The 15,715-nt window shown below is 39.4% G+C and overlaps 1 protein-coding gene across 1 annotated transcript; it reads left to right on the forward strand.

Annotated features, from left to right (window-relative positions):
- Positions 1-650: 650 nt before the first annotated feature.
- VAMP3 (vesicle associated membrane protein 3) lies at positions 651-15,306 on the forward strand. The gene is made up of 5 exons (XM_044671250.1): positions 651-772; positions 5,507-5,588; positions 8,050-8,208; positions 12,140-12,191; positions 13,326-15,306. Coding segments are annotated over exons 1-5 (315 nt in total). The 5' UTR covers positions 651-770; the 3' UTR covers positions 13,346-15,306.
- Positions 15,307-15,715: the final 409 nt, after the last annotated feature.

A 15,715-nucleotide genomic window follows, 5' to 3' on the forward strand; every position in this document is an offset into this window, starting at 1 on the left:
GAATAAAGGGACAGAAGGACCTCAGTATAATTCACCTTGCAGCCTAAGAGATAAGGGCTTGGTGAGGAAACTGCGCATGCGCACAAAGGGCCCGGCTTTACCTGCTTCTTCCCGCCCCCACCCCCAATTCACAGGTGAGAGCTGGGGCTGGAATTGGGTGCCGCCCCACCCTCACTTACCCTGACTACTTCCTTCCCCCCCGCTAGGCCCACGGTCGGTCCCCGTGGTTTCCTACAAATGCCCAAAGCATCTCAACCAGAGGAGAAAAAAAGAAAGCTGAGGGAGAGACTTGCCCTAGCGGAATAGGGAAAGCGAGGAGTGGGAGGCGGTACAAGAAGTGGCCATCTCCGCTCTCGCTCTCCCTCTTCCTCTTCGCTGCCAGGAAGAGAGCCTCGTGCGGCGGCAGCGCCCGTTGAGTTCGTTGAAGTCCGTTAGTCAGAATGCGCACGCTCGCCGGAGAGTGTGCACGCTCCCCTCAGCCCCCGCCCTTCCTGACTTCCTCAGTGAGGGGTGGACCCGCGGGCGCGCGCGAGCGTACTAGTCGGCTTCCTTCTCGCGCGCGGGCGGATGTGCGGACGTATGTACGCACGCCTCGCCTCTAAGCTCCGCCCCCTCCAGGCTGTCCGTCACCAGCCGCGCCCAGCCCGCCAGTCAGTTCGGCAGGCCGACTAGCAGAGTCCAGGACCCTAGGATTCGCTTCGTCCTCCGCGCTCCGAGGGCCCAATCCCGCCGAAGCGTTTCCTCTCTCGACTCCTGGGCCAGCCGCCGAAATGTGAGTGACGCGCTGGGGCAGAGGGGAGGGGGCCGGCCTGAGCAGAGGGTCGGGACCGGGGAAGGGTAGGAAGCTCCCCTTCTGCTGTCGGGCCCGCCCCCGCCCAGTGCCGGGGTGTGTCCTTTCCGTCCGGCGGAAGGGGCCCAGCCGTGGCTGCATTTATTAGTCACCTACTGTGTGCCTGGCACTATGCTAAGCCCGTGGGGAGCTTACGGGCTGATGCGGAGACAAGCGGACAAACCAACCCGGGACAGATACTTAGGATTAAACGATTGAAGGCCCTAGAACTAAGGGGCTAGGGAAAGTTTCCTATAGAAGGTGGGATTTGAAGGAAGCCCAGGAGGTCCGTGGTTGGTGTAGAGGAAGAAGAGCCTGCATGGAGGGCCGGCAGACCTTGGGGGAGGTGTGTGTATGTATGCGTGCATACGTGTACATATGTGTGTGCATACACGCTGTGTGCGCATGTGACCCTGCACTTCGCAGGGCCGGAGGCGAGTTTCCAGGCAGCCTCTGGCTTTCCCTGACCCGAAATAATGCTAAGAAAGAACTCTTCTGGCTACCTTGGGACCCTCTTTCCTCCTGGGGTCCCCAGCCTCTCCCTATTGGGAAGATCTGGATTGGTGTTGATTTCTGTTGTGTGCTGGGCAGCAATAATAACGATGACGGTAATTAAAAAAAAAAAAACACGTCTATGTAGCTTCTTAAAAGCGGGTTCAGAGTGCTTCCTTTATATTGCACCATCTCCTTTGAGCCTCAGAACAGCCCTGTGTGAGGTGGACACCAGAGGTATATATTATATAGACCCATTTTACAGAGAAGGAAACTGAGACTCAAAGAGATGAAGTGGCCCGGGCTTGCAAGGCTAGTGAAGATGAAAGGGATAGAATTTGGCCCCAGTTTCCCTGATTCCATGTCTGAGCACTACTGTGTAATTAAACCACGAGGCTCTAAAGCAGTGATTCCCAAAGTGGGCGCCACCGCCCCCTGGTGGGTGCTGCAGCTATCCAGGGAGCTGGTGATGGCCACAGGTGCCTTTGGGATTTCGAATGTTTTAACTTTTTTGTATTACATTCTATTCTGAGTTCCATAAATAGTTTCATAATTTCAAAGTTCAGTGTTTCTAATTTACACCTTTCTTTACTATATTTTATGAAAAAGGTAGAAACATTAATATATATCTTTCCTATTAATTGCTATTAAAATATTTTAAAAATTAATTTCCAGGGGGCGCTAAGTAATATTTTTTCTGGAATGGGGGCGATGGGCCAAAAAAGTTTGGGAACCACTGCTCTAAAGAGACTTGAACTAACCCTGCCTCCACTAAGTTGTCATTGGAGATAGTTTTAGGGAGAAGTCAAAGCAGAAACATTATTGTATACAGGCCAAGCTTCCTAGGGTATTTTGAATTATCTTCTTGTTTAGCGTTTGTGGAACATTTCTCCCTCCAGTCAGATATTTGTCACCAGTGTGTGGCTTTGGGAGTGTTCACTTGAATGTAATATGGTTTTCTTCTTGAAGGAATTTGGCTTAGGATTTTAAGGTACCTTTTATGATTACACTTTAAAATGTGCCTATATCCTGAGCTTTCCCAGGATTTTACCAGGAATCACATCTGCCACCCCAGGAGGCTGAAAGTTTTGGAAGCTAGATTATTACTGTTGGAGTAGTCTGCTTGCTTCTCAGGGAAGGAAATGCATTCAACCAAAATAATAACAACTAGCATTTATAATAGCACTCATATAAATTTATATTAAATTATAGCACTTACAATATGCCCTTATCTCATTTGATTCTCACAACCCTGAGAGATAAAAGCTCTAATTACTCCCATTTTACAGTTGAGGAAATTGAGGCAATGGAAGGTCAAGTAATTTATATATCCATGGTTACACTCCTAGTGAATGTCCAAAGCTGGATTTCAACTCGGGTCTAAATGACTCCAGACCCAGCACTCTATCCACACCTAACTCCTTGAATAATAAATACCACTGTGTTCAAGATACTATTAAGCACTATGGAAAATATAAAGAATTACAAGACAACCTCTGCTTTAAAAGAATTTAAATTCTAGTTGGTAAAACAAGACAAAAATAACCTTACATAAGCAACCTATGACTAAATATCAACTAGTTAATAAAAACAGTACAGGAATTGAAAAGAGGAGATTGCCTTAGGTTGGAATGGTCAAGGAAATACCATCTCCTTCAAAGCTGAGGTACTGCCTTTTAGAAGAAACCTTTCCTGATTCTGTCCGCCCCCCCCCCCCATTGTTGTCATTCTCTTCCATTTGCAGTTATTTTGTATTGTATATGTTTTCACATTTATTTGTATAAGTTATATATCTCTTCCTCTAGTATAGGGGTCGGCAATGTATGGCTCTCGAGTCATATCTGGCTCTTTCTGCAGGAGCCATAAAGTCCATTTTTTTTCAGGCGCTGTTACAGGAGCGGCACTGTGAGCACTGTACGGCTCTCATGAAATTACATTTTAAAAAATGTGGCATTTATAGTTCTCACGGCCAAAAAGGTTGCCGACCCCCTGCTCTAGTAGAACAGAAGTTTCTTGAGGGTAGGCAGTGTTACAGGGTTTTTGTCTTTGCATTTCTAGGGTAGACTTTTACTCACAAGCTTTATATACAGAGTAGGTGCTTAATATTAATAAATTTAATAATAATAAAATTCATGAGAAAAATAAGACTTCAGCTTGACTTTGAAAGAAAGGTAAATTTGGAACTAATGAACATTGCTCCAGTTATTTCTTCATTTATCTTCTATTTTGTGGTAGAGTGAATTTGATAAACCTCACTCCAAAATTAAACTCATTATTTTTCCTTGTTACTGCTTAAAGACTCTCCAGTTTCCCTGTCACTTAGCCTCACAACCTGGGTGTCATCCTCAACTTCTTACTCTTGCCCTACCATATCCAATCTTTTTTTTTTTTTAACTCTTATCTTCCATCTTAGAATCAATGCAATCCATTGGTTGTAAGGCAGAAGAGTGGTAAGGGCTAGGAAACAAGGGTTAAGTGACTTGCCCAGGGTCACACAGCTAGGAGAAGTCTGAATCCAAATTTGAACCCAGGACCTCCAATCTCTGGGCCTGGCTCTCAATCCACTGAGCCACCTAGCTACCCTTAACATATCCAATCTGACATATTCTAGGGGTTTTATCTTTATAACATCTCTCTACCTTTGCCCTCTTCTCTCCTGTGACCCTACTGTTACCATGATGCAGGCCCTCCTTACCTCACCCTTGCACTATTGTGATATCCTTTTGGTTAACTTCCCTGTTTGAAGCTCTCCCCTCTAGGATCTCTTTCCCCTCAGGTGTTAAAATGATTTTGCTAAAGCACTAGGCTGACCATGTCACTTGTCTATTCAGGAATACCCACACCCACCCCAAGTTCCCTGATACCTCCAGGAGCAAGTATAAATCCTCTCTTTGGCTTTTAAAGCTATTCAGGGCCTAGATCTTCTTGCCTTCCCAGCTGTTATGGACCTTACTAATTTCCACAGACTTTGCAAACCAGTGACACAGGTTTCCTCACTCTTTTTAAAGAAGACACTTCCCTTCAGAGATAGAACTAATCAATAGAAACATGAAAGACATAGTTTAGATACTTTTTTTTTTTTTTGGCCAAGTGATGCCCTCCCTAGTTCAGGGAAGGAAGGAGAAAGATACCTAGAAATCTCGATGTAACCAATAAATAATTTAATAAAAATTAAACTTACACTTCATTTCCCAAATTAATGCCTTTTCATTGACTGTCCTTGATGCCTAAGACTCTTCCTTAAGTCCAATTTATGTCTTCTTTGGCTTCCTCCAAGTCTGCTAAAAGTGTCTCTTTGCAAGAATCCTTTCCCATTCTTCCTTAATCTTATTCCTTTCCTGGTCAGTATCTTGTTTGTACATAATTGTTTTGTGTGTTGTCTCCACCCATGCGGTGGGGAGCTCCTTGATGCCAGAGGCTTTGCCTTTCTGTATATCCCCAGCACTTAGCCCAGTGCTTGGCACTAGTAGCTGCTTAATAAATTTGTATCGATTTGATTTGTACTGTATTAGTGGTAAAAGACCCCAGCTTCTGACCACTAATGAATCTTTACTTTTCTAATCTACAAAAAGGGGATAATATCTGTAGTACTTAATACTCCATCTGGTTGTTGCAAGAAACAGATATGCAAACCTCAAAGAACCATCCAAATGTTATCTATTATTAGATTTGAGAAATAATATGAGCTTCTGAAAAGAGGAAATTAAAAGCTATATAGCTTGGATTATGGTGCAGAACAGAGTACCATGTTGAATCCTGTCTATCCCTATTGGTGGATGTAATTCATAATATCTTGGAAAGTACTGGGAAATTTCAGGGGAAGTAAAAGGCTTAAAATAAGTTCACTATGTTATTATCAGAATTATTCTGTTTAAATTTAAAAATTAAAGAAGCTATTGTTTCATTGGTTCCCTTTTGCTGTGTTGTGCTGAGTGGTCAGATCTTATCTACATCCATATCCCAATTTAGATTTGCACTACTTGTTTCCATAGGGTTGGAACCAATTATCATAGTTTGCTTGATTATAACTTTAACTAGTGTGAATTCAGCTACATGTGGCCACTTCAGGCTTAGTTCATTATTTGCACTAATTGGGACCTAGCTATATAGAGATATTCTCAGATATAAATTTTCTTTAGAAAATATGTTGTTTTATGCTGATGGTTATAATTTTGTATGTTACAGGTCGACAAGTGGGCCTCCTCCTTCAGGTGCTGCCTCTGGCAGTAATCGCCGACTTCAGCAGGCACAAAATCAAGTAGATGAGGTATGGCTTTGGGACCTTGTAAACCTATAACTTCTAACTTCAGAGATGGGAATGGTTAGTCATTAACTATAAACTGTGAGCACTCTGGACTCAAATTATAAAATACAATGCAAAAGATGATAATTATTTGCCTCCTTGGACCCTACCGACTCTGATCCTTAAATAGAATGGTTGCAGATATGGCCATAAATTAAACACTTTAAAAAATAATTCCCTGAGAACTGTCTCTGCCAAAACTTGGCACACCCACTAGAGTACTATAAAAATTAGGTTTATAGAGATATAGACACTTCAGCCTGCTTCTCAAGTGCACAGTATCCATCTAAAGATTTATTAAGAGTCAACTTTATGCCAGGCATTGTGCTAAATGTTGGAGTTACTGAAAGAAGCAAAAGATGATCCCTTCCCTCAAGAAACATATAATCTAATGGAGGAGACAATATGCAAACAAATATATACAATATGAGTGACTAATCTCCATGATTGAATTTTATCAATATTATTTGAAAGGCTGACCAAATTAAATACAGATTTATCCCAGTGTTACAGAATAATCAGAATGAATAAGATAGATAGTTTCCCCTTTAACTTGACAGTATTAATTTTCCCAAGTTTTTAAAAAAATCTTTGACAATGTTTGCAGACTATTCTTGATCATGTTTAATAATAGATAACATTGAACCTGTCTGTGCAAAGTAATGTGTAACTGTAGAGCCACTGAGCTATAGGATTTGTTTATTTGTGTGTTCCTGTGTTGGGGGGGCTGGTTGGGGTATAATGTTACCTAGTACTCAAAAAGAATTGCAGAAAAGATAGTTAGTTGCTTATTGCCCAATGCATGCACATGGTGTAGTGGAAAGAATATTGGACTTATAGTTGGGAGAAAGCCAGCTTGAATCCTGCTTTAGGCACTAGTTCTGTGACTACACTTAAGACCTTCTACCTCCCAGAGGCTCATTTTTCTTACCTTAAAATAAGGTGATTTGTGGAGATCATTTGCTTTCGCAAATCTTTAAAGTGCTAGTAAAGATGCCAGCTCTTAAAGTTTTAAAAATCTTTTACATTTGAGGGCAGCTGGGTGGCTCAATGCATTAAGAGCCAGGCTTAGAGACAGGATGTCCTAGGTTCAAATCTGGCCTCAGACACTTCCCAGCTGTGTGACCCTGGGCAAGTCACTTGACCCCCATTGCCCACCCTTACCACTCTTCTGCCTTGGAGCCAATACACAGTATTGACTCTAAGACAGAAGGTATGGGTTAATAAAAAAAAGTCTTTTACATTTGGTGCCATCAAAATTATAGTCGTCATGTTGTGTTTAAAATCGGGTGTATTCAAATCATAACTACTTATTTATAAGCTGCCTGCAGGGAGAGTTTCTCAGGGCATTACAAGAATAAGAACACTGAGAGACAGACAAGACCAAGAAACTTATTTGCTGTATAATTACACAAGGGAGTTATTTTCTGTTAAGCACCTGCAGGAGGGAATGTTACAGTGCAGAGTAGAAGACAGCATTTTTTCAAGATCCTCTGGATACGGGGGCAGCTGGGTAGCTCAGTGGATTGAGAGCCAGGCCTAGAGACGGGAGGTCCTGGGTTCAGATCCGGCCTCAGACACTTCCCAGCTGTGTGACCCTGGGCAAGTTACTTGACCCCCATTGCCCACCCTTACCAGTCTTCCACCTAGGAGCCAAAACTCAGAAGTTAAGGGTTTAAAAAAAAATCCTCTGGATATTTACAAAACAAAATATGACACGTTATTTCAAGGTCCCCATCAATTCAATTTTATTGCTACAACTATAGGAATAAGCAGCATTTAGTTCTTAGGTGAGTGAGCCGCTCCTTTCTCATTTCTATTGCTCATCCACATTTAAGTTGATCAAGTTTTAATCTTATTTATTTCCTTTTATACTACTTTTATAAAGGCTTGGATAAACCTATGTTATAAAACACAGCTCAGTAAACATAGTAACATGAAGGTTTGGTGGCCTTCTATTAAATAAATTTGGAAAAATCACGTAGTTTCCTTCTCAGAAACTCATTCTGATTCTCTTCTATCAATGTTCCTTTTTCTGATAATGGCATTGTGCTTGTTCTTTGCTTTGGAAATTTAGTTTGGGCATTTTGCCAAAAGTAATAGAGTTCCTTCCTGGGGGGGAAAAAAAGTTTATGGGGGAACGCAACCATTGATTTCATTGGGAAATTCTGTACAGTCTCTTTCCTTGTCTATTTATCTATTCATTTATTTATTTATTTGAATCCCTTAGCATTTGACTTAGAATTGATACTGAATATCATTTCTAAGGCAGAAGAGCAGTAAGGACTGGGCAATGGGAGTTAATTGACTTGTCCAGGGTCACACAGCTAGGGAGGGTCTAAGGGCAGATTTGGACCTGTATCCTTCCTACTCCAGGCCTGATGCTCTGTCTCTTTATTTAACTTTTATGAACTTCTTGGTTTAGGTGGTGGATATTATGCGAGTCAATGTGGACAAAGTTCTGGAGAGAGATCAGAAACTTTCTGAGTTAGATGACCGCGCAGACGCTCTGCAAGCAGGGGCTTCCCAGTTTGAGACTAGTGCAGCCAAATTGAAGAGGAAGTACTGGTGGAAGAATTGCAAGGTAAGGCCACTCTCTTTTGACCACTTTATCAGCACAGACCCTGCCCTTCATTCAGAGGGTGGGTCCTAGAACTCTTGATGAATATCAAGTTGTATAGGCATAAGGCCATCATAAAGCTGGAGGATCAGAAAGGAAGGCCTCCATCTCTTCTTTGCTAAAAGCATTGGTGGTGTCTTCACTACCAATAGTCCAAAGACTGGGCAACATGGAAAAATGGAAAGTACAGTGGATTTGGAATCAATAAGTTCCACCTAATACCAAGACCTCGGACAGATGACCTTCTGAACCTTGCTTTCCTCATATGTACTTCAGTTAGTTAAAATAGAGGATCTCTAAGGTCTGTTCCAGCTCCAAGTCCCAGGATCTGCAAAGTGTTTAAAGGCAAATGGAATCATTTAGCATAGAACTAGAAGAATCAGAGACATGGGTCTAAGTCTTGACTCCAACATGTTTATAAGCAAATCATGGAACCTCTTTGAGCCTCAATATCCTCATCTGTTTTGTACATTTTAAAGATAAATGTGAGACATCATTGCTCTTTTTTCTACCCCCTCCACACTAACAAGAACACTCCCATATAGAGTAGGGTATGCAGAGCCAAGCAGAGAATTCAGAGAACAGACCCATAGCATGTTTGACAGAAGATTAGAATGTAGCCACAAAAATTACAGTGGTCAAAGAAGACTAATACATATTTTACTAATACACATAATGTGTCCTTGTAAGATTTGGAGTCCTCTTTGTCTGCTTGTTTAGAAAATTTTCATTCAGATAGAATAATAATTCTTTCTTCACATAGAGGACTCAGGGATATAAGTCTCTTGGTACTTAGAGAGATACTGAGTAGACCAGAACAAGATCCTTTGTAACTTAAAAGTCCAGAATGAGACTCTAAATCATAGCAAATAGGAGTTTCACATTCTAGTGGCAGCTGAAAAAAAAGTTCCTATTTCCATTTGAGTTTCTCCAGAGTTCTATCCTATCTAACTTTTCTAAAATTTTATTAATCTCTTTCTATTTTTTGGTTAGATTTCTCTAGTTCTGAGAGGGGAAAATTGAGCTCTCTCACTAGTATAATTTTACTTTCTCTTCCTGTGACTCATTTCACTTTTCCTTTATGAATCTGGATACTATACCCTTGGGTACATGTATGTTTGGTATTGATATCACTTCATTATTTGTGATACCTTTTAGCATAATGTAGTTTCCTGCTTATCTCTTTTAACTAGGTCTATTTTTACTTTTGCCTTGCCTGAGATCATTATTGCTACTCTTGCTTTTTTTTTTTTTTTTTAAATATGAACTGAAGCATAATGGATTCTGCTTCAGCCTCTTATTTTTACTCTGTGTGTGTCTCTTTCAAATGTGTTTATAGTAAAGAACATGCCAGATTCTGTTATCTGCTTCCGTTTTTAAGGGTGATTTTATACCATTCACTTAAACAGTTATGATTTCTGTGTATTTCCCTCCACCCTATTTTTTTCCCCATTTATCTTTCTTTTTAAACTTTTCTGCTTCAAAACTGTTTTGCTTCTGACCACTTTCTCCTTTAATCCACCCTTCCTTCTGGCAGGCCAGGTATGCATACATGCATACACATACTCACATGCTTCTTTTATCCCTTTCCTTCCCTTCTCCAGAGTGCGGGATAGCTTTCTGTACCCAATTGAGTGTGTATGTTACTTCTTCTTTGAGCTAATTCCAGTGATGATAAGGTTCAAGCATTGCCCACCCCACCCCCCCCACTGTAAAAGCTCTTTGCTTTGTGCCTCTTTTATGTGACATTTTTCTTATTCCACTTCTCCCTTCCCACTTTTCCCAATATATCCCTCTTTCTCACCCCTTAATTTTTTTTTATCATTCCATCATAGTAAACCTCACACCTGTGTGCTCTTTCTATGTATACTTCTAACTACCCTAATAATAAAGGTTTTAAGAGTTCCAAATATTATCTTGCCATAGGAATATAAACAATTTAACCTTGTTGAGTCCTCTGTGATTTTTCTTTTCTGTTTAATTTTTTATGCTTCTCTTGAATCTTGTATTTGAAAATCATATTTTCTATTCAATTCTAGTCCTTTCATTAGAAATGTTTGAGTTATTTTAAAATACCATGTCTTATAAAGACTGACATTTCTAATAAAAGAATAAATTTAAAAAAAAAAAAAAAGGAAATGTTTGAAAGGCTTCTATTTCATTGAATACCCATTTTTCCCCCCTGAAGGATTATACTCAGTTTTTCTGGGTAATCATTCTTGGTTGTAACCATAACTCCTTTGTCCTATGGAATATATTCCAAGGTCTCCTCCAGTCTTTTAATGTGGAAGCTTCTAAATCTTGTGTTATCCTTACTGTTACTCCACAATATTTGATTTGTTTCTCTCTGGCTAGTTGCAATATTTTCTCCTTCCTCTAAGAGCTTGACCATTTGGTATTTGGCCATAATATTCCTGCGAGTTTTCATTCAGGGATCTCTTTTAGGAGGTGATCTGTGGATTCTTTCCATTTCTTTTTTATCCTCTGGTTCTAGGATATCAGGTGTTAAGATTAAAAATGATAAAGACTGATATAATAAGAGAAATTAGTGGTTTAATTAAAGCCATGGCCATGTTGGTAAAATATATATGACTGCGCCTGCCTAACTTTTAAATTTACCGCTGGAGCCCATCCTCTCTCCCGCACGCCAGCCAGCTCCTCAGGAAGACCAAGAGGCCTTCTCTAGGCCCTCCTCTGAATTTAAACTGTCCCCTGCATGGGGACGCTTGACGTCCCCATGCCTTAAACCGGAAACCGGAAACCCATTGGAATCACGGAAAATGTAGTCTCACAGTCCCCACGTGTCCATAGGAAATTTGTAACATACTTTTAAATGGCATCTCCTATAAATATGAAAAATAATAAAGGCTGGTATAATAATATTATTAGTATTTTAATTAAAGCCATGCTGATAGATAAAGTTATTAGACCACGCGCTTGTAAGCATTCAAAACTGCCGCCTCCATTTGTTACCTCTCTCCTCCGAGTCTGCTGGCCAAGAGCCCACTCCCTCCTAACCCAGGAGATTATAAACTCTTCCCTGCGTCAAGGCGTAGGCCTCCCCAAGCCCAAAAACCCGGAAACGGAAACCAGTTGGACCATGTTGGATCACGGGAAATGTAGTTTTGATACATTTCCCATGTCCATAGAAATATATACACTTTTAGATGGCATTTCCCAAATTTCATTTTTACACTCCCCAATTCCAAACATACACAGGGCAGTTTTCCTTTATAATTCCCTTGAAATATGATGTCTAGGCTCTTTTTTTGGTCATGGCTCTCAAGCAATCCAGTAATTCTTAAATGATCTCTCCTCAATCTGTTTTCTAGGTCTGTTGTTTTTCCAATGAGATATTTAACATTTTCTTCTTTTTTGTTGTTTTTATTTTTGTTTCATTGTTACTTGATGTCTTGTGGAATCATTAGTTTCTTTCATTTATTTTTCAATTAGTAGAACAATCTAGTTTATCTCTTATACTTTACTATTGTATGGTATTCTTCGTGAAATCATTAGTTTCTTTCATTTATTTTTCAATTAGTAAAACAATCTAGTTTATCTCTTATACTTCACTATTATATGGTATTCTTCAGTTGTTCATTTGTTTCAATTGTGTCCAACTCTTTATGTCCCAATTTGGGTTTTTTTGGCAAAGATAATTGGAATGATTTGCCATTTCCTTCTTCAGCTCATTTTACAGATGAGGAAACTATGGCCAACAGGGTTAAGTGATTTGCCTAAAGTCACCCAAGCTAATAAGTGTCTTAAGGCCACATTTGAATTCAGGTCTTCCAGACCCAGGCCTGGCACCCTATTCACTCTGTTACCTAGTTGCCCTATTCTTTAGTAAGCATGGTAATGTACACATTTAAAGGTATGGAATGTTTTGTTACAGATGTGGGCGATACTAATTACTGTTGTGATTGTCATCATCATCATCATCATTGGTGAGTGAATGTGCTGTAAACAAAATGAAAAAATATATCTTTAAATGTCATTTTTAGTTTTAAACATTCAAGGGTCCCAAAAATCTTAGTGCACATTTAAGCTACTAAAGCTTATGAGATGTCCAAAAGTCTCTCCCTTCTCCTTTTTCTTTTTCTTCCCTCTGTCCTATCTCCCCTCTTTCTTCTCTCTCTCCTCTCTACTTTTCTTCTCTCTTTATCTCCCCTTTTTCCCCTCTCACTTCTCACTTTGTTCTTTCTCCCACCCTTTCCTCTCTCTCTGTCCTTCTGTCCCTCCACTCCTCTCTTTTCTACTTTCTCTCTCCCCTTTTTTCCACTCCTCTCTGACCCCTCTCTATTTCTCCCTCTCCTTTCTTCACTCCTTCCCACTTTCTCTCTTCTCTCTTCTGTCTCCTCTTCTTTTTCATCTTAATTTTCTCCAGCAATGTTTAACTATACGATTATGCTACTATTACTTTCTTATTAAACTTGATTTGTTCTTTTAGCTGAATCTTATTTTATGACTTCAGTCAACCCCTATCTCTTCAATGTAGGTATTTTCTTTTGCTATAAATTGCAACCACACCAGATGTTGCTATTGTAGACCATGTCTTCCCATAAATCCATTGAGAATCTGCCCAAGATTACAACATCTTAACTTTATAAGTTCTCCATTTTTGTATAGGTGGGGTTTCTTAGGTTTCTGACTTTCATGTGAATCTTTCAAAGTAAGCAATTTTTTATCTGTTTCTAACAGAGCACTGCCTCTTTCTGAATGTTTACATTAAAGCTAATCTCCTTCCTCAAATATTGTCCATCATCATTTTTAGCCTAGTAGTTGGAAATTGTTTAGAGAACTGTGACTTCAAGGACTATATATTCTGCAGATATTAGTGAGTAACTCCTTTAGAAAAAAGGTGGTATGCAGGAGATTTTTTTTTTCTGGAAAATCCTCACCAGCTCTACTTAAAGTCTAATAAAACAATTAGGAGAATATCCCCAAAATGGAATTTTCTTGACCTGTTGCCAAAAACTTATTTATTTAAACTGAAGTTTTTAGATAAAAATTATGAATTTTAATTAACATTAAAATATTATTTTCTTTTCTTCCTTCTGTCCCTTCTCCATGTTTATTAGTGTGGAGTGTTTCTTCATGAACAGCCAGTGAAACCCAGGCCTGTGGTTTGAGAAGCGTCATCAAGTCTTTTGACTTAAACCTGCTGTATTATCAAATTTACGTACTGTTATATATAAAACAAAATTATTTTTGTTGGTTAATGTAAAGTTTGATTTATAGGAAATTGCCTTTTTAATATATATAATATGCATATTATATATATATACACACATATACATGTTATACTCCTAATTAGAAATGCCATAGCCCAGTTCACATTTTGTACAGTGCCTTGATAAACTTATATATGGACTGATAAGGAGGACTTCTTAAGTTCCAGAGTTTTGTGACTTAGAAGTAATATTGCCATTGACTTTCTGGAAACAGTTTAAAAAATTATCCAAGCCTGCTTTCCTCTTCACATGAATTTCATGTTTTCTATTCCACATTTTAACCCAATGAATAATCAGATGTACAATGTGTGCCTTCCTGAAAGAAAACTAAACTACTACTCAGCACAAATCTGCCACATTGAACAGGCTGTGCCTTATTTTGATATTTTTCTGATGCCTTATTAAATATAAATATACCCACTATCCTATGTAAACACTACTGAATGTTTTTTATTGTTTTCACGGCAGAAAGTGATAAAATATGATGTTTAATTCACCTTTAAAAGTTGGCAAAAGCACTTCCTCTGAGTCATTGGTGAAGACGTGTGAGATGTTTGCTTTCTCTACCATTGTGGCCTGTCATTTGATGAGTATATGTCACTTTAGCCAGGAATAATTCCTTCAAAAACATGACTTTTATAGTACTGTGGATAGTACCAAAATTTTCATTTTTGCCAATACATTAAATTCAGTAAAGATTCTCAGTTTGTTCCAGTTTGGACATGTTTACCATAGCATAAGAAAGTGCCAAGTGGAAGTCGAAGTTCCAGGAGGATTCAAATATTAATATTGTATTCAAATTTTGTATGGCCTCACAAGACTTTCCTCCTTCAAAGTGCTTTAGTTACTGTGTTTCTGCTTGTGTTTTTCTCCTATAAGCCAAACCAGAATTGAAGTGGAGACTGACAACTTCTCTATTCCTACACCATATTCTCCATCTACAGTGTTTTATCTGGTAGTCTACAATATGAACAACCACCTTTTTGGCATGTCCCTAAGAATTATGTGTGAAACAACTTTGTGGCACCAAGTCAGATTATTCATGACTTTGATGGTTCTTGGCCCCAGTTACAGTTAGTTGTACATTTTTATTGTTATTCCCAGTTCTCCCTCCATTTCCCAAATCAGACTTCTAAATTATGCTTTCTTTTTGCCCTTTGAGGTGGCCAGTGGCACTTTTTATATGGGAGAGCTGCACAGAGAATTGGATTTTTTTTTTCATATAACCAATTGTGTGTCCAAAGGGTTACTTTGGAAGTAGCTACTATTATTTATTTATTTATTAGTTATTTCAGACTTTACCCGTCACGCATACATTTGTTACTCTTCTAAAATACCCTAAGGCTTATTCTGTGTTAGAACACATGATCTGAACTAGGGATTATATGGATAGACAAAATAGCTACAGAAAATCTCAGGACAAAACTGAGATCTCAGCATAATGTTACTTGTTGTTCTGAAATTGCATATAACGTTACAAAACTTGTGACATGAAGGGCAGATGAGAGTTTGGTTTTCTTAATGTCTTTTCCTTTGCTTTCACTCAATTATTTTATCTTTATGTAGAAACAATTTGTGCCTTGTACACCTCTAGCAGGAGAGCAATTGTCGGTTTACCAAGTATCACCAATATCTTTGCAGAGACTCCCCTGTCTGGTTGTAACTCGAACACTTTGGTGCTCTTTCCTTCACCTTGACATCTAACTCCATTTAACCTACTAGTTCCTGCCTTAAACCAGGAATGCCTTACTTGTCTCTGACCATGTGTATAAACTGGAGCCCTCCCCTATGTAATGTGCCGAATAAAATGTTTATGGATGTAACACTAGCACTTGTGTTCTCTGTGATGTTGTAAACTGCAATTTCTGTGTGAGGGGCATATCACAGAAATGGCATATACCTCCATTCTTTGCAAAATCCATCATTTCTCCCTCTTCACACTCAAGTTTATAGACCTAAGTGACCTTCCCCACCCCCCACCCCCACCCCACCCCCGCTACAAATATCAAAGAATCACTGCATTTTAATTAGAAGGAATCTAAACACTCAGTTGGAAAACCATAAACTGAAAAATTCCTGCTGCCACATATCCAACACAGGCATCCAGCTTCTGCCTGAAGACCCTCCAGTGAAGGATATGAAATCCACTACCTTCAGAAGCCACCCACGATACTGTGGCATCACTCTCATTGTTAGCAAATGTTTCCTTGAATGGGGTCTAAAGTTGCCACTTGGCC

The sequence above is a fragment of the Gracilinanus agilis genome, chromosome 3 (genome assembly GCF_016433145.1).
Source record: "Gracilinanus agilis isolate LMUSP501 chromosome 3, AgileGrace, whole genome shotgun sequence".
Classification (NCBI taxonomy): Eukaryota; Metazoa; Chordata; class Mammalia; order Didelphimorphia; family Didelphidae; genus Gracilinanus; species Gracilinanus agilis.